Source organism: Kogia breviceps, chromosome 19 (assembly GCF_026419965.1).
Source record: "Kogia breviceps isolate mKogBre1 chromosome 19, mKogBre1 haplotype 1, whole genome shotgun sequence".
NCBI classification, from domain to species: Eukaryota; Metazoa; Chordata; class Mammalia; order Artiodactyla; family Physeteridae; genus Kogia; species Kogia breviceps.
Genome location: NC_081328.1, coordinates 15,784,468 through 15,811,223, shown reverse-complemented (window position 1 = coordinate 15,811,223; position 26,756 = coordinate 15,784,468). Strand labels below are relative to the sequence as shown.

The following is a 26,756-nucleotide window of genomic DNA, read 5'->3' as shown; positions in this document are numbered from 1 at the left end:
GTGAGCTTTCTGAGGGCAGACACGGAGTCTCATTCATTTTTGTAGCCCAGGGCCTGCCTGGTATATAGATGTGAGTAGTTAAAATTTTGATGGGAAAATGAATCAGTCAACCAGCAAAAGTGGCCAGGTAAGCAAAGAATGAAGGGGAAAGATAGCCCAGCCTCTGGTGTTGGGCAGATAGTCCCAAAGAAGCAGCCCTTCTTGTTGGCCCGGCGGCCGGTTGAGGACTATTTACAAGGCTGCTCTGGCGCGGGCTTCAGAGGCCCACCATTCAGCAGGAAGGACAGGGTTAGCTGCCCGTTTGCAGCGCAGGTCCGGGCCCAGCCCATCAGCGGGGCTGGGGCTTGGTGGGAGGATGCTGGGGGCGGCCTCAGCTGAGGCTTTTGTGCAGAGGGCTCACCGTTCTCGCAGAGGGTCTCCAGGTGCATGGGTTGGTGGGGTGCAGGGCCATCCACCACTCGCTCCAGGATGCCTTGGACGAGGGCTGGCTGGTTGCCTGGGAAAACTCCGAGGTGCTCTCCCGGCAGGTAGCTTGGACCTTGGCTGCCCTCACAGGAGAGTTCCACCAGGAGGGTGGTACGGCTGCAGGAGGAAAAAGAAGCCTCTGGTTACGCCACCAGGATTTCCTCCAGCACTCCCTGATGGGTGGGCCAGTTTCCCCAGGAAACGTGCCCTCCTTTCATTTTCCTGCCCGGTTCCATGAACACGGGTTGCCGGCATCCCGAGGCTGGGGTGCTCAAGAGGGCCCGGGGCTGACCCAGCCTGTAGCTTCTCTGTGGGGAGAGGGTGGACAGTAATCCTCCCATGCAGCCCTCCCAAGCCCTCGAGAGCTTGACCACAGACTCCGCCTAAAGAAAGCATGGCACTGGGAGGTATGTGGGCATTGATACAAACCTTTCCTAGTGTCTAGCACAAATCTGGTTCTTATTAGAACACAGCCCACTTTTGCTAATGAATGTAAGGACAGCACAGAAAAACAAAACCTACAGAGAATCCACACTGCTGGCTGACCTGACGGGGAAAGGTCCTTGCCTGCCGAAACTTTTCCTCAAAGTTCTTTTTTTTTTTTTTTTTCCTGAAAGTTCTTAAGAAAGCCAAATAGTTTGAGTTTTTCGTGCCCTCCCCTTTTGGTGAAATAGTTAAGTCACAAAGGACAGGAAGTGAAGCAGGTGCCTCGTTCCCAAGCTGGAAAACTGGCCCATGGTTAATGGAGACCCAATGTAAAGGTGCTGGTGGCCACAGGGGTTAACAATCAAGCTGCTCCTACCAATGGCGTCGTAGCTAATGCCAGTGGACACTTCCCTCCTCTCCTTCCTAAGACTGATTTGCTCTGATCTTTCCTGGCTTAAAATAAAATCTGTGGAACGTCACCCAAGAAGCCCTCTCCTTTGCCCTACCTGGATTTTGGACTCTGTAGATTCTGCCGCGACTTCAGCCTCATGGTGAACACATGCCTGGCGTGCATACTGCTGAGGGCTGCGGGACAGAGAGGCAGTGAAGTGGCAACGTGGCTCTTAGGTGTCGGTGGGGCAGCCTCCACATGCTGAGTCAATTCCACCCAGATGTGACCCTGGGGTGTCTCACTGTGGTGGCGCTGGGGTTTTCCTTCCTTTCCTTTTTTCCCCACTGTGTTTCTGAATCACAAATAAAGACCCTTGGTCTGACAGAGGATGCTTGTGCCGCTGCTAGGTATTGGGAAATGCAATGCAGATACCCCAATATGAGAAGTTCTAGGACATCCCATGGCTTGGGATCCGGAGGAGAGTGTAGTTGAAGCTGGGGATATCCTAAACGTGAGGAAACGTGTAGGACCTCTGTAGTCCTGATACAGGAAAAGAGGAAGCACAGAAGCACAGAATCCAGAGGGGCCGTTCAGAGTTACCAGACTGTAGCCTTGAATTGCCTCTGAAAAATGTTCTTCATAATACCTGGCTGCCATTAGAGCGGGAAGGCTGGGGCCCAGATCCCGACTTGGCCATCTGCTAGCAACTTGCTGCACCTCCCTGAACTTCAGTTTCTCTGTCTGTGCCTTTCTCGCAGGATGAGTGTCAGGGATCACTTAGAGCAGGTGGGCAAAGAGTCCAGCACAGTGCCTGGCACATAGGAGCGTCCTCTCTCCAATGCCCTCCCAGGGTTTCCTCCTAAACCGCCTCTCTCAGAGACGAAGCGCACCCTCAAGTCTTGCATCCCCGCAGGCTCTTGGGCCCAACAAGAGAGAGATGCCTGGTAGCCCTAGACTAGCTGCCTCTGTTCAGAGGGTCTTAGTGGTCTCCTTGACCCTAGGCTCAGGACGCAGAGAGACCCACGCCGGCAGGAAGGGCAAACAAGCTCCGTGTGATGCAGGGAAGCAGGTACCTCTGTTGAGGTCCAAAGGCTGTGAGTCTTGCACGAGCCTGTAGTGGTGCAGGTCCCAGGTCACATTAGCAGTGTAGAGCTTGGGGATCTGAATGTGGTGTTTGCCTCGGACATCGAACGTCTCACAGGCCGCCTGGACAAAGATGGAGCCGACTGGTGTTAACAATCAGCCCTGTCATCAGCGGCATCACCACTGCCGGGGCTATACCGTTTTTTAAGTCCTTGCAGCTGAGCTAAGAGCTTTGTGTAATTACTAAGCACGCTTATCTGGTTGGGCTGTTATGAGAACGCAAAAAATGGCTGGTCCTAGCACATAGTAGCTATTGCTATTATTATGAATATTAATAATGACAGCTTCTTGTTTTATCCGCGTGCCCACACTACGACACAGGTGTGATTACTCCCATTTTCCTGATGTGGAATCGCGTGGAGACGTGGGCTTGGGAACCATGTCGGACCCACTCAAGGTGGTGCTCCTAAGCCCCACTGCTGGGCGAAACGCTTTGCTTCAGTGAGTTCTCTCAGTCAGTAGGGTCAAGCCACAGGTGATAAAGACCCACTGAGATATCCCTGTCCCCAGGTTCTCTGTGGCTGGGACACTGAAACAAGACAAGGATGTCAGGAGGTGACCTGGGTAACCAGAGGGGGAAAGATCTTAAACCACAGCTTCCCGAGGGCAGGGTGGTGTCAAGTGGAGCTCTTCTGGGGGCTGTGGGAAAGCAGAAGTGACTTGAGCCCTCAGGCCTGTGACCCCGGCCCACACCCGGGACCACGCCTATAGGACCCAGCAGGGGTCATGCCACCCAGGATGCCCAGCGCAGGTGTCCTGGGCTCGAGTGCACCGCAGCCTCCCTCCCAGTGCTGTGGGGCAGCTCCGGCTGTGAACTGACCTTGAAGGTTTGCACGGCCCAGCCACGGAAGGCCTCCTCCTGCCCGCTGAGCTCGTCCCCTTCCCCCGCTGGGGTGAGCTGAGAAGCCCCCAGCTGGGACAACTTCTGGTCGATGTCATGAGCAAAGGCGCAGAACTGAGGGTACATGCTGGAGCCGAGGCCAAACACGGCATACCTGCCCCAGGAGGACACGCACGGAGCCTGGGTGAGCCGACCCCGCCCACAGGCCAGCCTCCGACCCTCCCACCCCAGCTGGGCAAGGACCGCCAGTGCACACCCCTTTCCTGTCGTCGCTGGCTCCCGAGCCTCGTCTCCAGCTCCCACGACCAACCCCATGCCTGGCCTACAGAACAGTGAACGGGACTTGGTGTCCCTGCTTTGACCCACAACACCTCTGAGGACAGGCTGTCTCTGGGCCTGGACGTCCCAGGAAGTTCCCACTTAGACACACCCAGCTCCGTCCCTGAAACCCAGACTCTGGGAGTGGGGAAGAGATTTACCTGAACTTGTTGGTGAGTTCTTTCAGCATGAAGAGGGACTTCTTCAGTTTCTAGAAAGGGAGAGAATCACAGAGTTCTCAGGACAGGATTAATAAAAGCACCGCTTTTCCCTGACTTCTGGTGGCTCATTTAAAAACTGGACATATCTGGCACGAGGAAGTTCAAGATCCTCGCATGGATGTTGGTTTAGCTGGGGCCGCCTGGCTGGGACTCAGGGACGAGTTCAGCCTTAGCAACTCATGTGGGCCTGACCTTTGGTGGGGGGCGAGGACAGCCCAACCCCCAGCCCATCCAGCCCTGGCAGAGGGGGGCCTGCCTTATAGCAGGGCATCTCCAGAGGGACTCCTGATGGGACATGAGCCTCTCTTCTTGTCAGAGTGACAACTGTCCCGTATTCTCTGAAATAACCCTGATTTCCCAGGAACTCAAGATAACTTTAGGTGGAAAATAGTGTCAAATCACATGGTAAGAAAGTAGTCTTTTTTCTTGAATTTTTTAGAGTTATTCCTGTTTCAATTATTTCATTCTTTTGTCCTGAACACTAGGGAGAAAATCTCAGACTGCTGCTAATGGAGACTTAACACTTCTCTCATACTCGCTTATTACTCTTTTTAAAAAGCAAAGCAAGCCATGGTTAGGCAACAGTATCCAGCTAAAATTCAGTAACTGCTTCGCTTTCATTGGATTTACCTGGGACCAATTTTTGCCGGCTTTCCATTTGTGAGAGTGATAGAAAGTGTCCTCTAAACATGAATTTTTGAATTTAAAAATGCAGGTCAATTTACTGAAATATATTAAGCACGTCACAGGAAAGGCAGCTCACGCCTACAGAGGAAATTACGAAGGAGGCAGGCCAATGGCTGACGTTAGGGCGACCCAGAGTGATCTGAGCTCTCATTCCCGAGTGCCCCCCTTAGGACATGCTGAGTCCCCAGATCCTTTCCTTGGTCCTCTTGGGCTCTACCAGACCCCAGACCCCTGGGACTCAGGCCACCCACCTCTCCGTTGCCAGGGGAGTCTCCGTTCCCGAACGTGCTGGTCACCAGCAGCAGTAGCTGCTCCTCCTCCAGATGGCTCAGCCTGTATTCGTCCATGCAGAGAACCTGCACAGCACCCAGGGTGGACACCAGCCCTTGCTTCCCAGGCTGGCGCCCTCCACACCCTCCCCAGACACCCAGCTCTTCCCTCACCCTACTCAGGCCGGGAGTCCCCTTCGTCATCTCGGTCCCCTGGTGCCCGGAACAGAGGAGGTGAATACTTAACAAATCCCCGTCTACTGAACCTATTTGGTTTTTTGTTTGTTTGTTTTTTGCGGTACGCGGGCCTCCCACTGTTGTGGTCTCTCCCGTTGCGGAGCACAGGCTCCGGACGCGCAGGCTCAGCGGCCGTGGCTCACGGGCCTAGCCGCTCCGCGGCATGTGGGATCCTCCCGGACCGGGGCACGAACCCGTGTCCCCTGCATCGGCAGGCGGAGTCTCAACCACTGCGCCACCAGGGAAGCCCGCTATGGAACCTATTTGAACACAGCATCCTCGAATCTTTGATTCTCCCAGGCTAACACATCAGCAAGGCCTGGAGGGTTTGCCTCTAACATACTGCATCTCCCAAATCAGAGCACGTCTCACCGCTTCCATCGCTAACTTGAACTCTGAGTGTGTGGACATATATTCCACAAAAACAGGATGAGCAGGTTACAAAAATGACAACTCCTCTGGCACCCCGGGGACCCAAATGCTTTGCCTGAAGCTAATCTCAGGTGAAATGTGTCACGGCCTCGCGGTTCTACCCAGGCCTACCTGACCCAGGAGGCTTTCAGTGATGGAGGATCACTGGTGGAAGGAATTAAGTCACCCTTGGGAGTTTTGTTTTATTTCTCTGCATCTTATTCATCCTCTGCCCCCTTAACATTTAGCACTGCACCCTGTATAGGAGGTGTTCTGTAATGTGAATAAAATCCATCTAGAACACCTCATGTATATGGAGACGTAGCATCATTAAGAATGTGTTTCTCAAACTGTGTTCCCTGGAACACTATGAAAAGCTTATTTACTAGGTAAGTTGGGGAATCCCTGGACACACCTCTCTCCTTCTATCACAGATTTTCAATGTACATCAGCATGCCCAAGGCTCGGGGACATCCAGGAGCAGAGCAATCATTTTAACTTGCCCCAGACTTCTCCGTGCATAGGCTGAGTCGGCTACCTTAGGGTTGAAGGCACAGCTGAACAAGGCCCCTAGGTCCCGGGCCAGTGTTTCGGATCTTCCCGTCTCTGTTGCAAAGAGGATCGTGGCTCTGACCCGGGAAGCCATTGTCTCACGCATCAGCACTGAGGCAAAGAGCACGGCTCTGTGGGGACAGACATACTCTGTGTGCCGAGTCAGCCTTCCAGAGGAAGACGGGGGCCCAGCATTTAAAGTGCAGCAGATCGAGGAAAAAGAACCCAGGTTTCTCCCCAGCTATCAACCTTGACTCACCGGCCTTCTCCTCCTCTCCCCCACTCAACTCACCACTCAGTCCCTTTGGGAAAATGGAGGAGAGAGAAGGCTGGGACAGAGGTGGCCGGTGACCCTGGGAATTGGTGTCTGAATTTCTGGGAGCCAAACCCTTTCTCTCTCTTTTTAAAATAGTTTTAATATACCTTTTAATTAATGTATTTATTTGGCCGCACTGTGCAGCATGTGGGATCTTAGTTCCCCAGCGGGTGATCGAACCCAGGCCCCCTGCAGTGGAAGAGCAGGGTCCTAACCACTGGACCGCCAGGGGAGTCCCTCCAAACCCTTTCTCACTGTTCCCTGCCCTTCAAGGCCTAGAAGGAAGGGCTGAGGTTCAGATGTCAACACTGGCTGCTCCCACTTACTTGACCAAGACTTTGAATCGAATCTCTCTTCTCCGGGGTCTCCGCCTCTCATCCTGCCAGACGTGGGTTTTCCAGGCCTCCACCTTCAGAAAAGAGGGCAGATATGTGGGCAAGGTGGGCCCTGGCTTGGCTTGGGCTTGGAGAGACAGAAGGCCCTTCATGCCCTTCGTGAGCTGGGGGTGGTGGTGAGCAGGCCCTGTCCCCACCCTTTCACTGAAAGCCCTACAGGGAAGGGCTGCATCTGTCTGTCTCCCTCCAAGTTGTAGCTCACGTCTGGCACAGAACCTGCACACGAACAGTTGATTTTCACTCATTAGTGTCCCCCTGGAAGGAAGAGGCTGCACATCTCTTTCCTTTTGGTGTCTGATCACTAGGAAGGCTATACAGATTGTATATAATGCATAGTCTGCCCTGGGATACCTCTGAGAGTAGACGAAGGTGCTATGACCACAGGCACAAACTATCCCAGGCAGTCAGTCACACTACTTATCACGTTTAGAGTAAGGAATCTCTTCCCCGTTTCACTGGGTAACGGTTCCTGAGTGCACTCTGGGTTGGACACTGGGCTGAGCTGTTACATATACCAGCTCATGTGATCCACACAACCTCCTTCATCGTGGAGTTGATGACCATCCTTTTAGAGATGAGAAAATCAGGGTTTAGATGGGTGAAATGACCCGCCCAAGATCATACAGCTAGGAAGTGGGAGAATCACCCCCAGATGTATCTGACCTGGGAGCCAAGCTCTTCACCATTATGCCACGTGACTGTCTATAACCCTCCCGTGCAGGCGGTCATAATGGTGGTCACCCTCAGGAGCTTAAACTCCATCAGAGCAACGGGCTACTAAAGTTACCATAAAAGGTATTTCCTTCAGCCTCACTTCTGTAGAAATGGACAAAAGCATCCTTGAGTGAAGCCTGAAAAGCATTAAACATATGCCTCTGTGCCGCCGACCCTTCCTTGTATATCCTGCATTAGTGAGCACGCATGTGCACAGGCACATGCAGACACACACGCATGCACACATGTGTACACACATGCACACACATGCAGACACACACACACATCTCTCCACCCCTGAGCTCCCAAGACGGAAAGGAGAGGAAGGCCCCTCTCTTACCTGGTAGTAGTAGAAAGGGGACAGGACATAATTTAACATCTCCTGGTGGAACACGGGGGTGATGCTTCCAGAAATTGGGGGGACCAGCCAAATCCAGTCAGCTGGGCAGCCCCCTCGGGACCGGTACTCATTCTGCATGTACTTCATGAAGGACTCTGCAGCTGAGTGGTGGTCCATGATGGTCACATTATGCTTCTAAATCAGAAGGAGGCAAGAAGGGGAGTTGAGGAGAGTGGTCGGTTGGCTGCAGGGCTCCCAGATGGACTATGGAAGGGCCTGGCAATCTGTAAAATGGGAGCACGATCCCTTCTGGCCCCCTTCTCGCTGCTGAAAATAAATACCCAAATGCAAAGTATTTTCAGAGCCTCTGAGGAACCCAAGCAGTCACCATAGCCATGGTCAGCCCACAGGCCACATGCTGCCCCTGCTTGGCCTTCTGGGGGCAGTGTCCAGCTTCTCAGGCCCACAAGTCTCCCTGAACTCCCACAAATGGCTCTCTGGATGCTGATGAATCAAACCACAGTGGCTTTTTGTCACCTGTTGGTAGAGAGTTCCAGGAGTCACCTCCCCAAGGATGTGGCTGTCTCAGCCAAGGAGGAACTAGGTTCTTTGGAAGAGGACAGAAGCACTGGGGGGAACCACAGTGCACGGAAGACGAATCACCACAAGGTCCCACATCCTAAAATTAGAAGCCAAGGGGTCTGAGCCTTCCTGGAATGATCCAGCAAGGGCAGCCACATCGTCTGGAGCACCGCATGCAGTCAAGAGACATTGGTTTCATGGAGTGGTTCAAACCTTGGCCTCTTATTAGCCATGTTACTTTGAGCCATTAGTTCCTTAACCTCACTTTCCTCATCTGTAAAATGGGGATGGTAATAGTGCCTACATCATGACGTTGTTGAAAGAATGCAATAAAATAATACAAGTAAAGCATAAAACGTGCTCAATGCATGTTAGCGGCTATTGTTATTTCTATTTACCAGGTATTGCATACAGAGGTGAAAGACGTGGCCCCTTCTCTGCACTGGATCATACTCTAACTGGGGGAGGCAGAGGACGTCAGCCATTTCACGTGGTTTGATAGAAGCTACGGTGGAGGTGAGTGCAGGTGCTGACAGAAGGCCGAGGGAGGGCTTAGTTCATACAGGGGACCAGAGGAGAGATGGGGGATTTTAGAGACAGTTTCTAGGAGGAAGTGAGCTTTGAGAGATTGGTACCAGTTAGGCAGCAGACGGGCAGTCCCGGAGGAGGACTCTGCATGAGTCAAGGCCGGGAGGCAGGAGAGGAGCCAGTAGGCTCCAGTGGGACCAGCCCTGCCTTCTGAAATTTTATACATACACACACCGCAACTACTGGGTGCCAGACCAGTTTTAGGCTCAGGAGCTGATGAGAGCTGTGAGAATGGTTGTAACAGTAATAAATAATAATAGCAACAAAACTAATGTTTTTTGAGTGATCATTATGGGTCAGGCAGTGCAGCTAAATATTTTGCATTCATTTTCATTTAATTCTTACAGTAACCTAGTGAGGGAGGTACCATTATTATCTCCGTTTTACAGATGAGGAAATGAGGCCAAGTCTTTTGAAGCTGACCCTGAAGGAGGGTCATGAGGAAGTCCTGGAGACTCCCAAGCAGTGGAGGGACGTGGTCAGCAATGGTCAGGAGACACTTAAGGGTCAACAGTTTCCTGGGACATATCCGCATCCTGCCAATATCAGAGCTGATGCTGGGAGCCTGCAGGAGTCAGGATGTGTGAGCCACAGCCAGTGGGGCCTTCCCGAGCTGGGTCAGCCCCAGGGGGCTCTTCCTGTCCTGTCTCGGAGCTGTTCCGTGCCCCCCACTCCCCCAAAATCAGGCACAAGCTTGACATGCCTACAGCGTGACAAGCTCTGGGGAACAGTGTGTGATAATATGTATTTATTGGGTGTTTAATGTCAGCTCCCACTACATTCCACAAGGCCAGGGTTTCTGTCTATTTTGTTCACCACTCATACTCTTGGCCTGGCCTAGGGCCTGACACATGGAAAATGCACAATACAACTTTGCTGAATGAATCAATGACCCTCTGCCCTGCAGTCTGGCCTCCAGGGCATCTGCCAACTTTGTGGACATGGTCCCAGCTTCTAAAGTCATAGCTTCACACGTCCATGGCTCCTTCCCCAGAGGAAGGGGAGTGTGTATGTGCGTGAGAGCAGCACATGGGCCAGGGGGCTCAGGCCCACACCGGAGCCAACCTGCTGTGTTGATAGGGAAGCAAGAGCAACAACTGCTCAGGGGAACGTGGCCTCTCATTCGTTCATCCAATACATATATTTTTTTAGCATTTGCCACGTGCCAGACACTCTTCTAGGCTCCAGGGGTAGAGCAGTGAACAAGAGAGACAAGGTCCCTGCCCCATGGAGCTTACATTCTAATGGGGGAAACAAAGAAAGAAGTAGATGGACTCCATAATGTCAGGAGCTAATAGGGATTATGAAGGAAAAGAAAGGAAAGGTTAAAGGAATAAGAAAGACAGGATGGAGGTGGGTGAGGATGCCTTTGTTTATGGTGTCATCAGTGGGGGCTACTCTGAAGAGGTGACATGAAGAGATTAGGGGTAGGACGGGAATAAAACACAGACCTACTAGAGCATGGACTTGAGGATATGGGGAGGGGAAAGGGTAAGCTGGGATGAAGTGAGAGAGTGGCATGGACATATATACACTACCAAACGTAAAACAGATAGCTAGTGGAAAGCAGCCACATAGCACAGGGAGATCAGCTCGGTGCTTTGTGACCACCTAGAGGGGTGGGATAGGGAGGGTGGGAGGGAGGGAGACGCAAGAGGGAGGAGATATGGGAACATATGTATATGTATAACTGATCCACTTCGTTGTAAAGCAGAAACTAACACACCATTGTAAAGCAATTATACTCCAATAAAGATAAAAAAACAAAAAACCAAACCAAAACAAAACCAAAAGAGGTGACAGTTTAGACCTGGATGAAGGGAAGGAGCCGGTCACGGGATGATTTGTGCCAAGAGTGTCCTAGGCAGAGGAGAAAGCAAGTGCAAAGTCCCTCAGGTGGGAACCATCTTGGTGAGTTTGAACAACAGCCAGAACTCCAGTGTTACTGGCAGAGCTGTGGAGGATAAAGGCCTGACTGGAGTGGCTGGGGGATGAGGACGTGTAATGAGGTCTTTCGATGGTTTTGCCGTAAAAGGGAAGCACAGAAACAAGGTAGTAGCTGGGGAGGTGGAGTATTTGGTTAGCTAGCCATTTATCTCTTTGAGATGGGAATCATTACAGCTTACTGATCATTGATGGGAATGATCCAGTGGATAAGGAGGTATCAATGTTACGTGGCAGAGGGCGGGGAGGATTTTCAGGAGTAAAGTCCTTGAAAATTGAGAGAGGACAGGATTCAGTGCTCAAGCGCAGGGCTTGACCAGCCTTGGGAGGTAAGGAGTTGCCTGTTGCTAGAAGCATTCAAGTTTACACTAGCAGACTTGAGAGGGCTTGTCTCTCTATCCCCAGCACCTAGCACTGTGCCTGGCACGAACAGGGTGTTCAACATTGTCTGATGCGTGAATAAGTGAGCAATGCCGAAAGGGGAAAGTCAAGCATGACATGGGCGGCTGGACCAGATGACGTTCTAACCAGAAAGCCTTCAGACCCGCAAACACCAGACATGCCTGGAAACTGTGGAGCACAGCGACATTGATCTCAACGACAGCCCGGTCTTTCCAGAGTGAGGCCACCTTGTGTGTTTCCAGGCCCATCCTCCTGCCCACTTCCTGCAAAGGCAGAGAAATGGGGGTGAGTCAGTCTCTCGGATCCCAGCTGCAGGCCCGCACCTCCAGCCGGCCCCGCTGGACGGTCTTCGTTACCTCCAGGATGTTGTAGCGCTGGACGTCACAGAAGTCCCGGACTCCGATCTCTGTGCCCATATACCAGCCGTTGAAGGGGCACCCTGGGAACTCAAGGCCACCCACCTCGAGCAGCATGTTGGCTACGGCCGGCAGGGCATACCACTTCAGCTCCAGCTCCTGGAACCACTCATATCTGGTAGGGAGGCAGAGCTGGTGGCAATGGGGCCTTCACTTTGGCCCACACTCACCCCCCCCAGAAAGAAGCTTCAGAGAAAGAGTGCACCAAGAAAACTCCTTTCCAAGTGCTGATCTCTAAGTTCATCCCACCTGGAGAGGTGAATTGATGTACCACGTGTCATTCGCTAATTATACATTCATTCACACAAACATATTAAGCATCAAGTCTATGACAGGCCCTGTGCTAAATGCTGAGAACCCAACATAACACAGCACTTGAGGATTCCAGTGTCAGAAAGCCTGGGTTCAAGTTCTGCCTTACTGATTACTAGCTGTGTAATCTTGGGATATTATGTAGCCTCTCTGAGCCCTAGCATCCCCACCAACAAAATAGAGATAAGAGCATCAAACTCATGGGATTATTGTGAAAATAATAGTATCCTTTATTTGTATATTTATTCATTCCAGAAATAGTTATAATTGAGCACTTACTATGAGCCAGGCACACTGCTACGTGCTGGGGATATGTTGCCGAACAAGAAAGACAAGATCCCTAATTCTCAAGGACCTTACAGACTATAAATAGGTAAGCAAATAAATAAATAGGAAAATAAAGACAAGGTGATGTGTCAGATGGAGGGTGAGGGTGCCTACTGTAGATTGGGTGTTCAGAAGAGGCGTCTCAGAACGGGTAACATTCAGGAAATACCTCATTGACAAGAAGAAATGAAGTCTGCAAAATTCTGAAGAAAGGGCATGTCAGGCAGAGGGAAGAGCAAGTGCAAAGGCCCTGAGGTAGGAGGAAGTTCCATATATTCAAGGGGCAAAAAGAAGAGCCCAGCCTAATGCCTGCTACATAGTGAGTGTCAATGTATGCAGGTATTTTTGTAATTATTAGAGCTGCCTGGAGGAGGGGCTGAACCAGATGAGCTCTTGAAGTACTGTCATCAGTCAGAAGAGGGATGGCTAAGAGAGTTGGCAGGAAGGTCAAAGAGGCCTGGGCTGCACAGTGTGAGAATCTCAGAGCCTTTCAAGGATTCCTTTCCAGAGGTCACTTCTTCCCAAGCTGTTAGAGCCTGGTCTGTCTAAGCCATTGCTTTCCTGTCACCATCAGCATCTCATTATAAGTCTGAGGCCCAACATGCAAGTGCAGAGTTGCTGTACAAGGGCGACAAGGCAGGCCTTGAAAGTCGGCCCTTCTGGGTATCGCCTGCTGCTGGCCGGGCTTTGGGGAGGTGCAGGGAGGGTCCTGAGGTCTAAGGTCTCACTTAGGAAAGGAGGGGGCATGCATGTGAATTCACATCCCCAGCACCCACAACCTGCTTACTTGGGATGTTCTATGGGCACCTCAAACACAAGGTCGGGAGGGATTTCGAAGAGCTCAGGGTCGTGGCCATCAGCCTGCAGGACCAGAGGCACCACATCGAAGCGGCCGTACTTGGGCTTCCAGCCCAGGTCGATGCACAGCTGAAAACAAGACAGGCCAAGTGAGTCTGGAGATCCAAGTCCCTTGACCCCTCTGGGCTCCACTTTCACCCACCAAAGCCGGATCTAGTACCTGGGTGAACTCCAGGCTGGCAGGGTCCCCTCTGATGGTGCCATCAGGCATCTGGTAGCCGGCGTACCGGATGAGCTGGGCGTTCCACACCCGGAAGTCATGTTTCCCGTCGCTCCGCTGGGGGAACACGGTGATGGCCGACCTTCCCCAAGGTGAGGACAGTGCTGTTTACCACCCAGCTTCGGTGGGCGCTTCCAGCCATCCCCAACAGGTCCCCTGCCCCCTCCTATCTTCCCACTCCCCAGACCTCTGCACCCAAGCTAACTGAACCAAACCCCTTTAGCTCTGAGACATGACAAGCTCTCGCTGGCCTCTGTGTAACCCGTCCACTTCCTGACATACCCTCTCCTTCCTTCTTCTCCCTGCAGCTCCTACCCTTCCCTCCAGACCAGCCCAGGGACCACGTCCTCCAGGGAACCCTCCCAGCTGCAGGTAGCTGCCCAACCCTTTCCCTAGCTGCACCATAGTTCTCTTTGCCATTGAGTTAGTTGGACGTTTATCTAGTGCAAGGCATAGGTTCATAGTGGGCTGGAGCCTCGTCTTAGGGTCCTAGTCACTTCCCACCCCCAAGCCTAGCCCTGTGTTGGGTCCTCATCTGGTGGGCTCTGAGTGTTTGTTGAACAGAAAAATGAATGAATGACCGAATGAGTTGACCTTGACCTCTTTGGCTAGGGGAAGGGGAAGGTAAGGCAGGAGTGGTCCTGATGGGCAGCCACTCCCCCACCTCTAAGAAAATCACCACATTGGCTGCAAAAACAACTTCTCATCTCCTCTACAAAGTGGGGAGACTCAACCTCGAAGAGTGGAGAAGTTGCTTCTTAAGGATCCCCCCCCCCATCACCTCCAAATGGCTACAAGTCAGAAAGAAACCAAGGAAATGGGCCACTGACGAGGCACTAAGCTCACGGAGGCCGGCTCACTGCGAGGGCTCCCTGAAGAAGCCGAGTCTTCCTCCTTTCTTTCTCCCTGGTCTCTCCTGGAGCCCAGATGCCTCCCCTAAACTCATCTGCGTCTCTTGGCTAAGACTTGGGGGCAGGGCGGGCCCCAGCGTAGCCTCGTAGCCTCGGGAAAACACACCCACCTGATGTTGCCGTTGTTGGTCGCATAACGCAGGTGTCTGCAGATGTGCTCGAACATCTCCTGGGCCGTGGAACAGCTCCGCGCGTCGAAGACCTGCATGCACGCAGCCCACCCAGACCATGCCCGTCAAGGACCGTGAGGACAGAGGTCTTGGAGCTGATCTTAAAAGCTAAGTCACGGGGACCGAGTGGCCCCAAACCCCACGACCCGAATGCTTTGCTGAGGAGTGCATCCTCCTCTCTGCCCCTTCATCTTTCCTCTGTTCTCCTAGGGGAGCCCAGGCGCCCTCACTTGGAAGACCCTATCAAAACCCAACCCCCAAGAAAACCTGATTCCCAAGCACCAGGAGTCAGGATTCCCACAGCCTAGTTGCTTTATACATATTACACACAGCCTCCAGAACATTTTATTACAGCCAGAGCTGGTTCCGTTGGCATTTCTTATCTCTTTATCAGTCCGAGTACTTTCACTATTATCCAGCAATAAAACGTAAAGACAGATTAGGAGGCTAGGATAAAGGAAAGCTTTTCTAAAAGCCAAGAATTCAGTCGAGGTAAACAACCAGGGCCTCAGCAATAATAATAGCAAGGTCGTTTGGTTTCACGTTGGCGTTTAGTCTCCGAAATTTAACGCAAGAGAGAAAGATCGGCTAGAAATCCTGGTGCTGAGATGGGATTCTAGTCTCTGGGGCGGTGGGGGTGGGTGGCCGTGAGCCCCCATCTCAAGCTCAGGGCCGGGGAGAGAGAACGCAGGGAGCCCCGGGCACAGCTCGGCGGGCTGCTGGGAGCCACTGCTCAGGGCCCGCCGAGCTCCCAGATTCCTCTCCTGCTCCGTCTAAGGGAGTCCACCTGCAGGTTGGACCACTGGATCCTCCCGATGCAGCGGGGGGCGTTGCGCCAGGCCTGCTTGGTGGCGAAGATGAGCTCATCTCCCGTCAGCTGGTAGGTTCCTGTTGTTTCTATCTCCTTTGTTACCGCTTCCACCCTGGCCAGATGTTCCTCTATTTTTGCCCTGGGGGACAGGAAGGCATCAGGAAGATCAACAATGAGATGGCCTTAAATGGAGACTGATTCAACCCACAGAAGCAGGAACTGAACTAGGACACCAGGAGGGCAAGATGTCTCTCAGGGAGACCGTCCCCTCCAGAGCCAGCTTCATGGGCATGTGACCAGGGCCTTGAGCTCAGAAGGGCTCCATGCTGGGTTTAACGCTCTGCTGTCTTGAATTCTTAATCATCTGTGAACAGGAAGCCACGTTTTTATTTCCACACTGGGTCCTGCACGTTACATAGCTGGTCCTGATCGCACCAGCACCCTTGTTTCCAGGAGCTTTTTCTCGAATCATATTCATCTCAGCACGGAGTGCAGCGCTTCTCAGACACTTGCGAGAGCCGGAGAAGCATCCAGCAAGCCACAGCCCCATCTTGCCTCTCAGCCAGGGGAACACCCGTCCACCTTCCCTTGGTTAAGAGATGAATCAGTCCCTCCCACAGCAGATCCTGTGTACTGAGTACTCATTGTAAGCCAGGTACTAGGCGAAGCCACCCGCAGTCAGGGTCCCACTGAGACTGTGAGGGAGGCATTTTTGTGTCCTTTTTATAGTCGGTGTATCCAGAAGGTTAAGTACTGGCCTGGGAACAGGAGTGTGGTAAAGAGCAAACTCAGGTCTCAGACTCAGGTTGCCCTGATGCCAAGCCCAGGCTCTTAACCGTCTACCTTCCACCCTGGGTGGGAGGAATTGCAAGCCCAGAGATGTGCAGGGCCTGCCCACACTTCCCTGGTCAGGCCCAGATGGGGACCTGCTCTCAGGACTCAGCCTGCAGGGCCCCAGAGCCGCTCAAGGAGGAGCCCTCCACAGTGTGGTCCAGCATCACAGGCTGTCTACAGCGAGCTTTCTCAACCCCCGCGCCGCTCGGCCAGCTGTCCCATGTGAGATTTCCAAACTGGCTTCTCCCCTCCCCTCCCAGGCTTCAAAAATATCCCACAGCCAGGAAGGTTTTGAAACACACACACACACACAGACACACACACACACACAGACACACACACACACAGACACACACACACACACAGAGCAACCTTGAGCCTTGAGATTTCCAATCGGCACCAAAGACATTTCAATTTCCAACAAACAAAACTATTTAAGGAATGAACTCCTGATTAAGGAGATTGGACAGCTCAAGACAAAATGGCCTTTCTGTGGATGAAGAGTGTCTTGACAACTCTTCCCTGATTAAAGAAAAAAGCTCAAAGACAAAACACTTGGTGCTATTTATCTTCAAGGACACTCCTGGCATAAAGACCTGCTGGGTGAGGTTGAGGCTTCCCCACCACCCGGCAGCCCTCCTTCCCCAAACAAAGCTTCTAGCAACATTCCCTGCTCTGCATCTCAGCATGAAAACAGTAGCGACCACCAGAACACAGATGCTTCCAACATACTTGGTAGTGTTAACATGGGACTATGGAAGGAAAGATTATTTTATGTTCTCACCCAATTCCTTTAGCGTTTTACATTTTACCACTGCTTTCAAACAGTCACATTTGTGAGGCACTAAAATGCTATGATGCCTATTAGTTCTGAAAAGAGGGAGTGGCTTTTGGCATCGGCGCACTGACTTTGGACAGAACGTTGAGCAAGTTACAATTTCTAACTATACAATCCTTCACTCACGGAAGGCTGAACCGGCCCAGCTGTCCGTGCCCTCGGCTGCTAGTGTAATTGTGGGGATAGGGCTGCCGTCTGCCACTCACACCCCCAGGACCTCTCGGGGGGTCCAAGCCGTGGATCTGTGATTGTGAAAAGTGGAACGTTTTCCCTCTGTGAAAAGTAAATGGGTTTTGAACAGCCAGCAAGTGCAGCCCTGTAGCTTCCTGGGGCTAACACCCACCCAACTGCCTTCCAAACAGCAGCAGGAACCCCCAGGTCCAGCATGGAGTCAGAACCTTCAAAGTCAGAGAGCTGGATGCTAGAACATTGCGGTTTAAAGCAGGGGCTCTGGCGCAAACTGCTTGGGCTCAAATCCCAGCTCTGGGACTTCAGAACGTGTGACTTTGAGCAAGTTACATCTCCTCCACAGGCTTTGGTTTCCTTGTCTGTACAGTGTGGGGAGGATAATAATGGTACCAGTCCCATAGAGTCATGGTGAGCCTGACATAAGGCAGAGCCCAGAACATACCTAGCGCTCAGTAAATGTCAGCTTCAATATAGTGGTCCAGTGAAGCCCGTCGAGAAAATTCCTTGACCCTGAAAAGCTCATAAGTCAACAACCGAGTTGAAAGCCTAAGGACCTTGGACCTCCTAGTGACAAAGCACTTCTGCAGAGGTTCTGTTTATACAGCACACAGCAGCAACCCCCTGACGGGGTTCTCAGTCCCGCTGTACATTAGAATGACCTTGGGAGCTTTTAAAGAACACGAGTATCCGTTCCCTCCACACTTCCCGAGAAGCTGATGCCCCCAGCCCGGGGGACCCTGGCACCAGTATTTTGCAAAGTCCTTAACGGCGACCACTGTGCAGCCAGGGTAGAGGATCACAGCCCCAGAAGTTAAGGGTCTCTTTCATAGACTCAAGGCCCCTTCCAGCTCAGACACTGCAGGTCAGAGCAGAGGGGGCGTGGCGTCACCAGGAGCCACTCTTTCTGCCGCGGGAAGGGGTGTCCCAGGTTACTTCTGTGGCTCACTTCGTGAGGTAAAGTGCCACGTGGGCCTGCGCCATAAAAGCCACACTCCCCTCCCAGCCCATAAACCAGCAAATCCATTCCCTTGGCCATTCTGTCTTACAATCCCTTTGTGCATTTTTATTGTAAAGATATAAAAGGACCTAAATTAACAGCCATATATTTTATGAAACTCAGCAATATAGATTCCCCACAGAGTGCAGTGCAAAGAGCCCTCTCCAAGTCAGGTGGCCTGAATTCTAGCTGGGACTGAACTCTAGCTGTCACTGGGCTTCCTGGCTCACACTTGCAGGTGGAGGGCTTGGCTAGGTGGTCTCTGAGGTCCTTTCTATCTCAAACATTTCACAGTAAAAGGTTTTGTATATCAGCTCATTACTTTGTGCCAGAACGCTGTTCCAAACTTCTTTAATCCTCGCAACAATCCTTTGAGCCAGGTTTGATCATGACCCTGCTTTGACCTGTGAGGAAGTTGAGGCACACAGAGGGTAAATAGATTTCCCAAGGATACAGGACCAGTTGCCGGTAGAGCAGGATTCAAACTCAAACATTTAGATACCCGACCCACACTTTCAACCATTACTGCCATGCCTCTTTGTCTTATGGTTTTGAGAACGTGTCCAGGGTCTTTTCCCTAAAAAACTATGTTCTAGCCCTTGATCCATTGCAAACCTGGGAAGGAAAGGGGCCTGGGGTCCGAGTGAAAGGGCAGGAGACAGGAGAGCTCAGGGGAGGGGGAGGCAGTGATGCTGCAGGAAGAGAGACTTACTCTTTGAAGGAGCCATAATACTGGTTGACAAATTCAATAGCTTGAGGTAGAAGCTCGTCTAGGAGGGTAGGCTTGTCCCTGGGTCCTATGGTCAAACTTTTGGGGTTCATGATGGCTCCCAGGCAAGACCTGGACTTGCAAGCGAGATCCTGGAAAGAGAGAGGTGACGGTGAAGCTGGCTGCCTGGCCCCTCAGCCCAGGTGTTGATGGCCATCCTCCTCCAGGGCCAGCTGTCCTGGCCACCTCCTTCCACTCTGGCTGCTCCAGCTCCCTGCCACCCCTCTCCACCTTTGTGGCACCTCCTCCTTTGGGTCTACCAGGCTTTCCCCCGACTCACATCTCCTCTCCTCTACTGGCTGAACCCCAGTGGCTATGGGCTGGGGCTGCTCCCACCACCCTGGGCTCAGTCTCTGGCCCTGTCCCCCAGCCAGCCCCAGACCCAAAGTCAACAGCTCGATCCCTGGGAAGATCTCAACTACCTTCTCATTTAAAGAGGCTGATATGACTCCTGGGGACAAACTATTGCTGTTCAGCCAAAATGAATTGAGAAGGTGCAAATCCCAAAGTCAGGGGATGGCACAGAAAAAATACACCCAAAGGTTAACCGTGGTCCTTTCTGGAAGGTGTGGGAAATGATCCTGCTTTCATGGCCTAGAAATTTTCAATTCTTTCTCACTTTACAATCACAGAATACATTCTACAGTTAGAATAAGAAACTTAGAAGATAATAAGGAGCTTTAAAGGACACTTAGTCCAACTACTCACTGGAGGCTTGAACCCCTTTCCAACCTCCCTATCCAATAGCACTTGATTGCTCCTAGTGATAGGGAGCTCACTACGGGACTGGACTGGATAGTTCAGTCCAGCTTTGGACAGTTCTGCTAGAAAATTCTCCCTAATACAATGCTGAAATCTGTCTCTCTGAGAAAGAATTAATTTGTTCCTGTAATTGTTTATCTCACCTTCTGGATTATCTATCATCCATTGGGGAGTTAATAGGGAGTTAGCATCATATACTTCCTACTGTAATTTGTGAGAAACAAGCGTCTCTGTTCCCAGTACCCTTTGCCCAAGCTGATGCCTGTCTGGTTTGCCCAAGGGGACATCTGTTTGATCCATTAAGGGCCTTGATGGCTTCTCTGACTTGGGACAAAAGTGGTTCTCCCAGAAGCCCCAGACTTCTCACCCCTTTGGCCTTGTAGTGAAGTGTGTCTTGGAAAGTCAGCCCGTTGCTCCAGTTTTTGATCCTCACATGCCGTGGGCAGGACGATGGGGGTGCAGCCGGCTTGACCAGCGATTCTGGAGACTGCTAAGAGGGAGCAAAAAAAACAAGGATTTCCAAGTGCCTCCAACCCCAGGACTCCATGGGTCTCTCCCAGGCCCTAGGCCCTGCTTGGGATCTGGGTGGGTGAGGAGCTGTGGGTGGGTACACAGGTCCCGGGGTCGGTCCACGCCCCTCCTCCCTTTCCGGCAGCCTGGCCACCTGGGCCAGCGACTGCTAAGAGCTCCAGGTGCCCGGGCCACTGGCCAGGCTTCTCTCCTCATCCAAGAGCCTGCCAAATGCTCCCTCGGGGTAAGTGCAACAGGAGGGACTAAGGTTAGAAGTGACAGACATTACTGTCACAGCCACTACTCCTGAGAACAGAAATCAGGACAGGGAGAATGTATCCCTGCCTTCCATGAAGGCATTTCAGAACGTGAAAACCAGTTCTCTGCCCACCTCTCTGGAACACTAAGGGTGAAAGCACTTAGGGAAGATGGAACCAGTGGGCTAGGGGCTGGGGCTGGGGCTGGGGCTGGAGGCTCAGCTGCTGAGTTCGGGATTATTTCTAAGCATCTTACTCTGGCTCCATGAGTGGTCTGCCCTCTCCCAGGCCTGCCAAGTCACCCAGGTGTCTGCGCACCTGGGGGGCCACCGCTCCCGATCACCACGGTTCACCCGCTCTCCCCAAGCTCTTCCTCGTCCCCACCTGTGTCCCCGGGTCTCTACTCACTGCCCCAGAGCCCAGCTTCCACCAGGCTGCTGTGCCGGGGCGAGCGGGGAAGGGGCTTCCCACACCCGCGGGACTCACTGACCTTTGCTGTCCCCGTGAGGGGCTGGGGAGACTCATTCCGGTGCTTGCCAAGGCCGTGACATTTGGGGTCATCCTGTGTCACTGGACTGCCAAAGGAAACAGCTATCATGAGCCGGAGTCTCTGAAGGCAGACGGGGATCTCAGAGTTCCCCTCTGCCAGCGCCTCACTGAGGGAGGCGGGCTGAGGTCTAGAGGGTGGGGAGCGCACGTCAGCATTTCCAGTCAACGTGGTGGGGGAGGCAGCTGGCCCATCCAGTCTCTGCACCATCAGCACCATCGCCGCCCTCCCTCCTCCTCTTCTTCCCTTGCCTGCCCCCTAACAAAGCCAAAAAGTCACGAGGGGAGCTGAACCAAAGTGAACGGCCCAAAGGGTGACCCACAGGAGCTCTGTGAAGATGTCCCCTTCCAAAGCCGAGTACAACCATGGTACCGGGCTGAGCTGGCGGAGAATGGTTCCTTCAACCCCGTCCTCCCAGGCCAGCAGTACTGTCCACCAGCTACTCCCTCTTTGGGACTTAATGCTTTTTTATTTAAAGCACTTGATTTATCTCGGTTTATCTATTTATTCTAAATTTTTATTATGGAAAACGTTAAGCATACACAATTAGAGAGAAGAGTATAATAAACCCCCATGAGCCTTTCACCCAGATTCAACCCAGTTGAACAATTTATCAACCCAGGGTCAATTTTATTTCAACGTTACTCTCCCAGCCCCCACTCTCATTTTAAAGCAAGTCTGAGACCTCACGTCATGCCTAAATATCTCAGTATTTCTGGAAGAGAAGAACGCTTTTAAAAAAATATATTGGTCTATTTGCTTGACAACAACAGATTTAAAAGAGTCCAGCCTATCCTTTGAAGAAGAAGAAGCCCTAATAATCTGAAGTCATTCAGAAACCATTGGTTCTGGTTTGGGTTTTCAGGTTCTCTCTCCCAGTAAATGCTACAGAGAACAGAAGACACGTGAGCATCCATCCAAGAGTCACACCCCACATGTGCCTCCTCCTGGGGCATCTCAGTAAGAAAGCTCCTTGTGTCCCATGTTCTTTGCAGTATTTTCTGGGGTGCGTGCACATCCAAAGGGAAAGGCGGTTAGAGAGTGCTACAAAGGTCGCTCATTTTCCACCTTACACACACCTGTGATGGCGGAAAATAACAAATGAGCGTGTGTTGCTTTTGTTACTGGAAAAAAGTAACGACCATTTATACTCACATTATATAATTAACTACATACGTTATATAGTTGCATTATATGATTTATAACTATAAAGAGATAGTGTTCCTTTAAGAGAAAGTAACTATGTATCAGAAAGCAACTTCTATCTGAATCAAGTGATTCAGCGGCCCTGGAAAGCACCCTCCATGTGACTGGCCATCGTCACCCCACTGGTCTGGTCCGGTGTGCCCCACCAGAAACAAGCCAGGACAGGGTCATCTGGACTTTCAGAACAGGTAAGCCACGGCTGAGCAGTCATCATGGGGCTGCCTAAAGGGGAAGATGCTTTGAGGCTGGGGTCCTCAGGGAGGCAATGCTTTACTGCCCTTCTCAAGCTTTTACCATCACCCTTCTCCCCCAAGCCCCACCATTCTTATTCATGTTCCCTCTCATTTACTTCTGGCCACAGAACTGGAGAATTTGAGAAGCTTACCAGTCCACAGTGTAACTTTTAGATTGAGAAACAATGTCTTTGTTCACTTAGCATAACTATTGCTCCCAGATATTAAAAAGCTACCTAAAAATCCACTCTACAGATGGACCATAGTGAGCCTGACCCCACCGCTTAGGGCTGGATATTTAGATTGTGTCCAGTTTCTCCACTATTATAAATAATGCCTCAAACCGTATACATGGTCTGATGCTGGCTCCGTGCGTGTGTGTGTGTGTGTGTGTGTGTGTGTGTGTGTGTACAAAAGCATAGAAAAACACCTGGGGGAAATGCTAGCAGATATTAACAGTGACTAGCATTAATTGATAAGATCACAGACGATTTGAATTTTCTTTATCCTTGTCTGCATTTTCCAACTTTTTTTCAGTGACCATGAATTCCTTTCATAATTGGGAAATTAGTTTAAATTTGAAAAAATGAACACAAAGCTATGTACACAGTCCTCTCTCCCCTAGTGATTTCTTTGGGTTAGCTGCTGGAAGATAGGGTGCCCAGAAGCCCGATGAGCATATCAAGGTTCTGGATACTTATTGCCAAATTATTGCATCTTCCATCCAGACACGTGCAATTTGGCTAAACCCACAGTTGTGCTTGGTCCTGCTTGGTCCTTCACGGCAACAGGGACCCTTAAGGACCTGCCATCAAAAGGAGAGCTGGAGCGTGGCTCTTGCTGAAACCCAGCACTGTGCACAGGTGCTTGAGGGAGAGGACGCTGAGGTCAGAGCTGCAGTCCGTGGCTCGTTTGGGGACTGATTCCCCTGCGGTTCCCACTCCTCCACATGCTCCCACCTCTCCATACACCAAGGGTCGGGGGCAAGGAGGCGCTCTGGGAAATGGATCTTATTTGTAAATCAAGAACCTCTTTGCTCTCTTAACCCTACCTATCCTACATGGTGTTGCAGCCCCAGGGCTGAAAAATGCAGAAAGCTCCCAAGTGCTGAAACATCCACAGTTCCTACTCCAGCCCGTACAGACGCCTCTTAGGGGTGCATGTGGGGCTTCTCTGGGTCTTTGTGGCTACTGAGTTGCAACCCCTTAAGCGTTCTAAACCAGGAAAACCCTTTAATTAAATCCTCATCGGAATCCTACAGAGCGAACATTCCAATCCTCATATTTTCCCCGGAAACCCGAGGCTCAGAGACGGGCAGTGCGCGCCGGGGTTCAAGCCGGGGCCCCGCGCGGTGCCGCCCGCCTCCCTCTCAGAGCTGATCCCGGCCCGGCGCTGTACCTGGCTCGGCGGGGGCCGCAGGCTGGCTGCGGCCGGAGGATCCTGCGAAGGAGCCGGCAGAGTCGGGGCCGGGCAGCCTCGCACGCCGCGCCCAGCCCCTCGCGCATGGCCCCGGCGTGGGCGCAGCTCGGAGGGCGCCCTGCGCCCTGCCGCGCGGCCCCTTTATCGCCGCCGGACCAAGCAGACCCCTCCCCGGGGCGGAGCGAGCCGGAGAAGCGGCCCGACTCGGCTTCACCCCGAGCCTGGACCCGGGCCAGAGTGTCCGCTCCAGCTGGCGTCCGCAGGGAAGTCAGCCTTCTAGATGCCACTGGACTTTCTCTGGGCTGAGACCCCAGGGCAGGTATGGCCGGCCTTGGGTTCACTTCCTAATCATTTGTTTACCCAAAATATGGAACCATTACTCCCATATAAAGTTCTTGGTCTTATTACACCTGAACGGATTTTAAAATTACTTTTCAAGATCAAAACATATTAATGGGCTTCCACTGCTTTCAGGACAAAATCCCCTTTGTTGCTGCTGCTTCCTGTTCCAGTAACATCCTCCCTCCTCCCCATCCCACTGTGGGTGCAGTCCAGTCCCCACCCCCGCTCCCCCCCTACACACACTACAGCCAGGCCAGGCCCCCTGCAGTATCCCCAGAATAAACCCCAGTGCCCCCCAATTCTCCGGTAACCTCCTGTCTACCTCTCTGTACCACCCCAACCTCACTTCCAATTTTTGTGTATTCCTCCCCAAACTAGTGAGGAAGGTATCGTTTCCCCATTCCCTCCCTGACAGCGGGACCTGGATCTCTTTTCTCTGTGCCCTTCTCAGCCCAGCACACAGCAGGCCCTCAGAGAGAGTCCATAGAGTGTAGAGGTTATGAGTTTAGACTTGGTTCAAGCCTCAGCTCTACCACTTTCCAGATGTTGACCTCGAGTAAGTCACTCAACCTTGTAAAATAAGGCTAATAACAGTTCCTGCCTCATTACTGACACAGTAATAAGAACTTTATAAACTTTATCTGTTCTTTTTAGCTGTTGTTTATGCAATGAATAAGTGGATCAATTTATTATTTACTTAATTGATAAACAGAAGGGCTTCACCGACAGCCCCATGACCCCCAGCACAGTGTGAGAGGAGTGGCCCTCAGCAAATCATTGTTAATGGACTGGAACATGCCTAGGACTCAAAGCAGGGCAGCCAGTGTAGCGGTCATCAGTCAGGCTGCCTGGGTTTGACTCCTGGCTCTGTCATTTGCGAACTGTGAGATCTCCAAAATTACTTAAACTTTCTAGCCTTCAGCGTCCTCATTGCTACAGTAGGAGGATAACAAAAGTTCCTTCCTCACTGATCATTGGGAGGACTGTTAAATAAATTGACTTGTGATATTTTCTCAGTCACCTCGCATATCTGATTTGAGCACTTCTGCCAGCCCAGCCCAGCTTAAAAATTTGCGGTAAGTCAGCTGGTTTGCCTCAGGTCAACCTACAGCTCAGGTGTCCTGAATGGTCCCAAAACACAAGACAGTGCTAGTCGAGGGTCTGGAATTCAAGGCTGAAGGCTGGAGGCCACCCTGGAAGGGTTAGGGGAGGAGGGGGATTCAGGATCATCTTGGAAGATAGGGGATGGATTGGGTCTGGATGAATCAAAGGAGGAATGGGCCCTGTACAGGCACTGGGAAACAGAGGAAGGCTGGGCTGGGCAGGTGGGATGGACCTTCTGTCTGGGAAGGGTGATCATACAGAACCCTGCAGTCAAGCCTCAGTGTGGTGATGGGCAATGGGGAGCCACTGCAGACTCTAGAGCAGGAGCATGACCTGCTAGAAGTCAAGTTGGGGTGAGAGAGGTCAGAACCAGTGTGGGGGCCCCAGTTGGGGGAGGCCAGTCGGCCGGGGCTGTAGTCATGAGGTGAAGAGAAGGAATGGCTGACCAAGAAGAGTCAAATCAGATTCCTGGGGTTCAGGCCCTCCAGAGACCCCAGGAGCAGCGATGAAACTGCCGTCAGTCTGCAGCATTTGAGTCTGCAGTGCTGGGAGGGCATCTAGAGGCCATCCAACCCTGCGTTCTCATCTGTTGGTCTCTTGGCCACTTTGGCCACCACAGCCCAGACCGCCTGGTCTCAAACGTTCTCTCCTCGAGTTCAACCCACACGCTATACCTGGACAATCTTGCTCAAGAATCTACAATGGCTCCCCGTGGCCAAGTAGAGAAAATCCAAATCCCCTGCTCTGCATTCAAGCCCCCGGGCTCCGGCTTGGCCTCTCCTATCCCAGCCCCCAAGCCCCACCCCAGGCCCCAGCACAGTCATGCTTGCTTCTGTCTCTGAGACTTTGCCCACCCTGCCCCCTTCCCGGAACGTCTTCGCTACTTCTCTTCACCTCCCCACATTCTACCCACCCTTCCAAGTCCACACCGAGCCGCTCACTCCTGTGAAGCTCCGAGAGGCCGCTCTGTTTGACTTTGATGTTGCTGAACCTTGTCCTACTGCCAATAGCAATAACAACACTGATGACTGCGACAAATGCCGTTTATGGCGCACCGACTCCCTGCCAGGCACATGGCTCAGTTGTTTACATCTGAAAACTCATATAATCTCCTACTACAACGCCAGGAAATAGGTATTCCTATCCCCTTCTTACAGATGAGGAAATTGAGTCCCAAGGCCAGAGGACTTGCCAAAGGTCACGGGGCTATTAAGTAGTAAAGTCTCCTGCTTATCCCCAAGCCCACGCGCTTACGTGCACTGCTTTTCTGGGTTGCCCAGCTGCCCGCCTGCAAGGGGCGCCCTGCCCACTGTACTCCAGGGGAAAGGCTCCTCTGGGGCCATGGGGCTGGGAGGCTATGTGGCGGCCCTGTGTGGCCTGGGGCTTTGGTTTGATTCTTCTTGTGGTGTTATCACAGGTGGACTTGTCTTTCCGCTGGAGTAAGCCTCAACCTCAAGACAAAGGCCATGAGCTCTCCTAGCT

At 52.1% G+C, this 26,756-nt stretch overlaps 1 protein-coding gene across 7 annotated transcripts in view; it reads right to left on the bottom strand.

Moving 5' to 3' along the window:
- The window catches only part of NOS2 (nitric oxide synthase 2), a 40,612-nt gene that overhangs the window by 12,553 nt on the left and 1,303 nt on the right, over nt 1-26,756 (bottom strand). The window contains exons 1-19 of one of the 7 annotated variants that reach the window (XM_067021416.1): nt 23,808-23,980; nt 20,914-20,998; nt 20,024-20,146; nt 18,838-18,986; nt 15,244-15,406; nt 14,397-14,488; nt 13,316-13,457; nt 13,085-13,224; nt 11,599-11,773; nt 11,404-11,505; nt 7,727-7,921; nt 6,604-6,686; nt 5,948-6,092; nt 4,744-4,848; nt 3,746-3,795; nt 3,246-3,420; nt 2,356-2,488; nt 1,398-1,476; nt 401-582 (exon numbers count right to left, since the gene is read on the bottom strand). In XM_067021416.1, the coding sequence (XP_066877517.1) occupies nt 401-582; nt 1,398-1,476; nt 2,356-2,488; nt 3,246-3,420; nt 3,746-3,795; nt 4,744-4,848; nt 5,948-6,092; nt 6,604-6,686; nt 7,727-7,921; nt 11,404-11,505; nt 11,599-11,773; nt 13,085-13,224; nt 13,316-13,457; nt 14,397-14,488; nt 15,244-15,406; nt 18,838-18,986; nt 20,024-20,146; nt 20,914-20,998; nt 23,808-23,914 (2,425 nt within the window). In that variant the 5' untranslated portion in view covers nt 23,915-23,980. Of the gene's footprint in view, nt 1-400; nt 583-1,397; nt 1,477-2,355; nt 2,489-3,245; nt 3,421-3,745; nt 3,796-4,743; nt 4,849-5,947; nt 6,093-6,603; nt 6,687-7,726; nt 7,922-11,403; nt 11,506-11,598; nt 11,774-13,084; nt 13,225-13,315; nt 13,458-14,396; nt 14,489-15,243; nt 15,407-18,837; nt 18,987-20,023; nt 20,147-20,913; nt 20,999-23,807; nt 23,981-26,756 lie in introns of those variants that run through there. The other 6 variants (XM_067021418.1, XM_059047914.2, XM_067021417.1 and 3 more) reach the window with 6 other exon arrangements.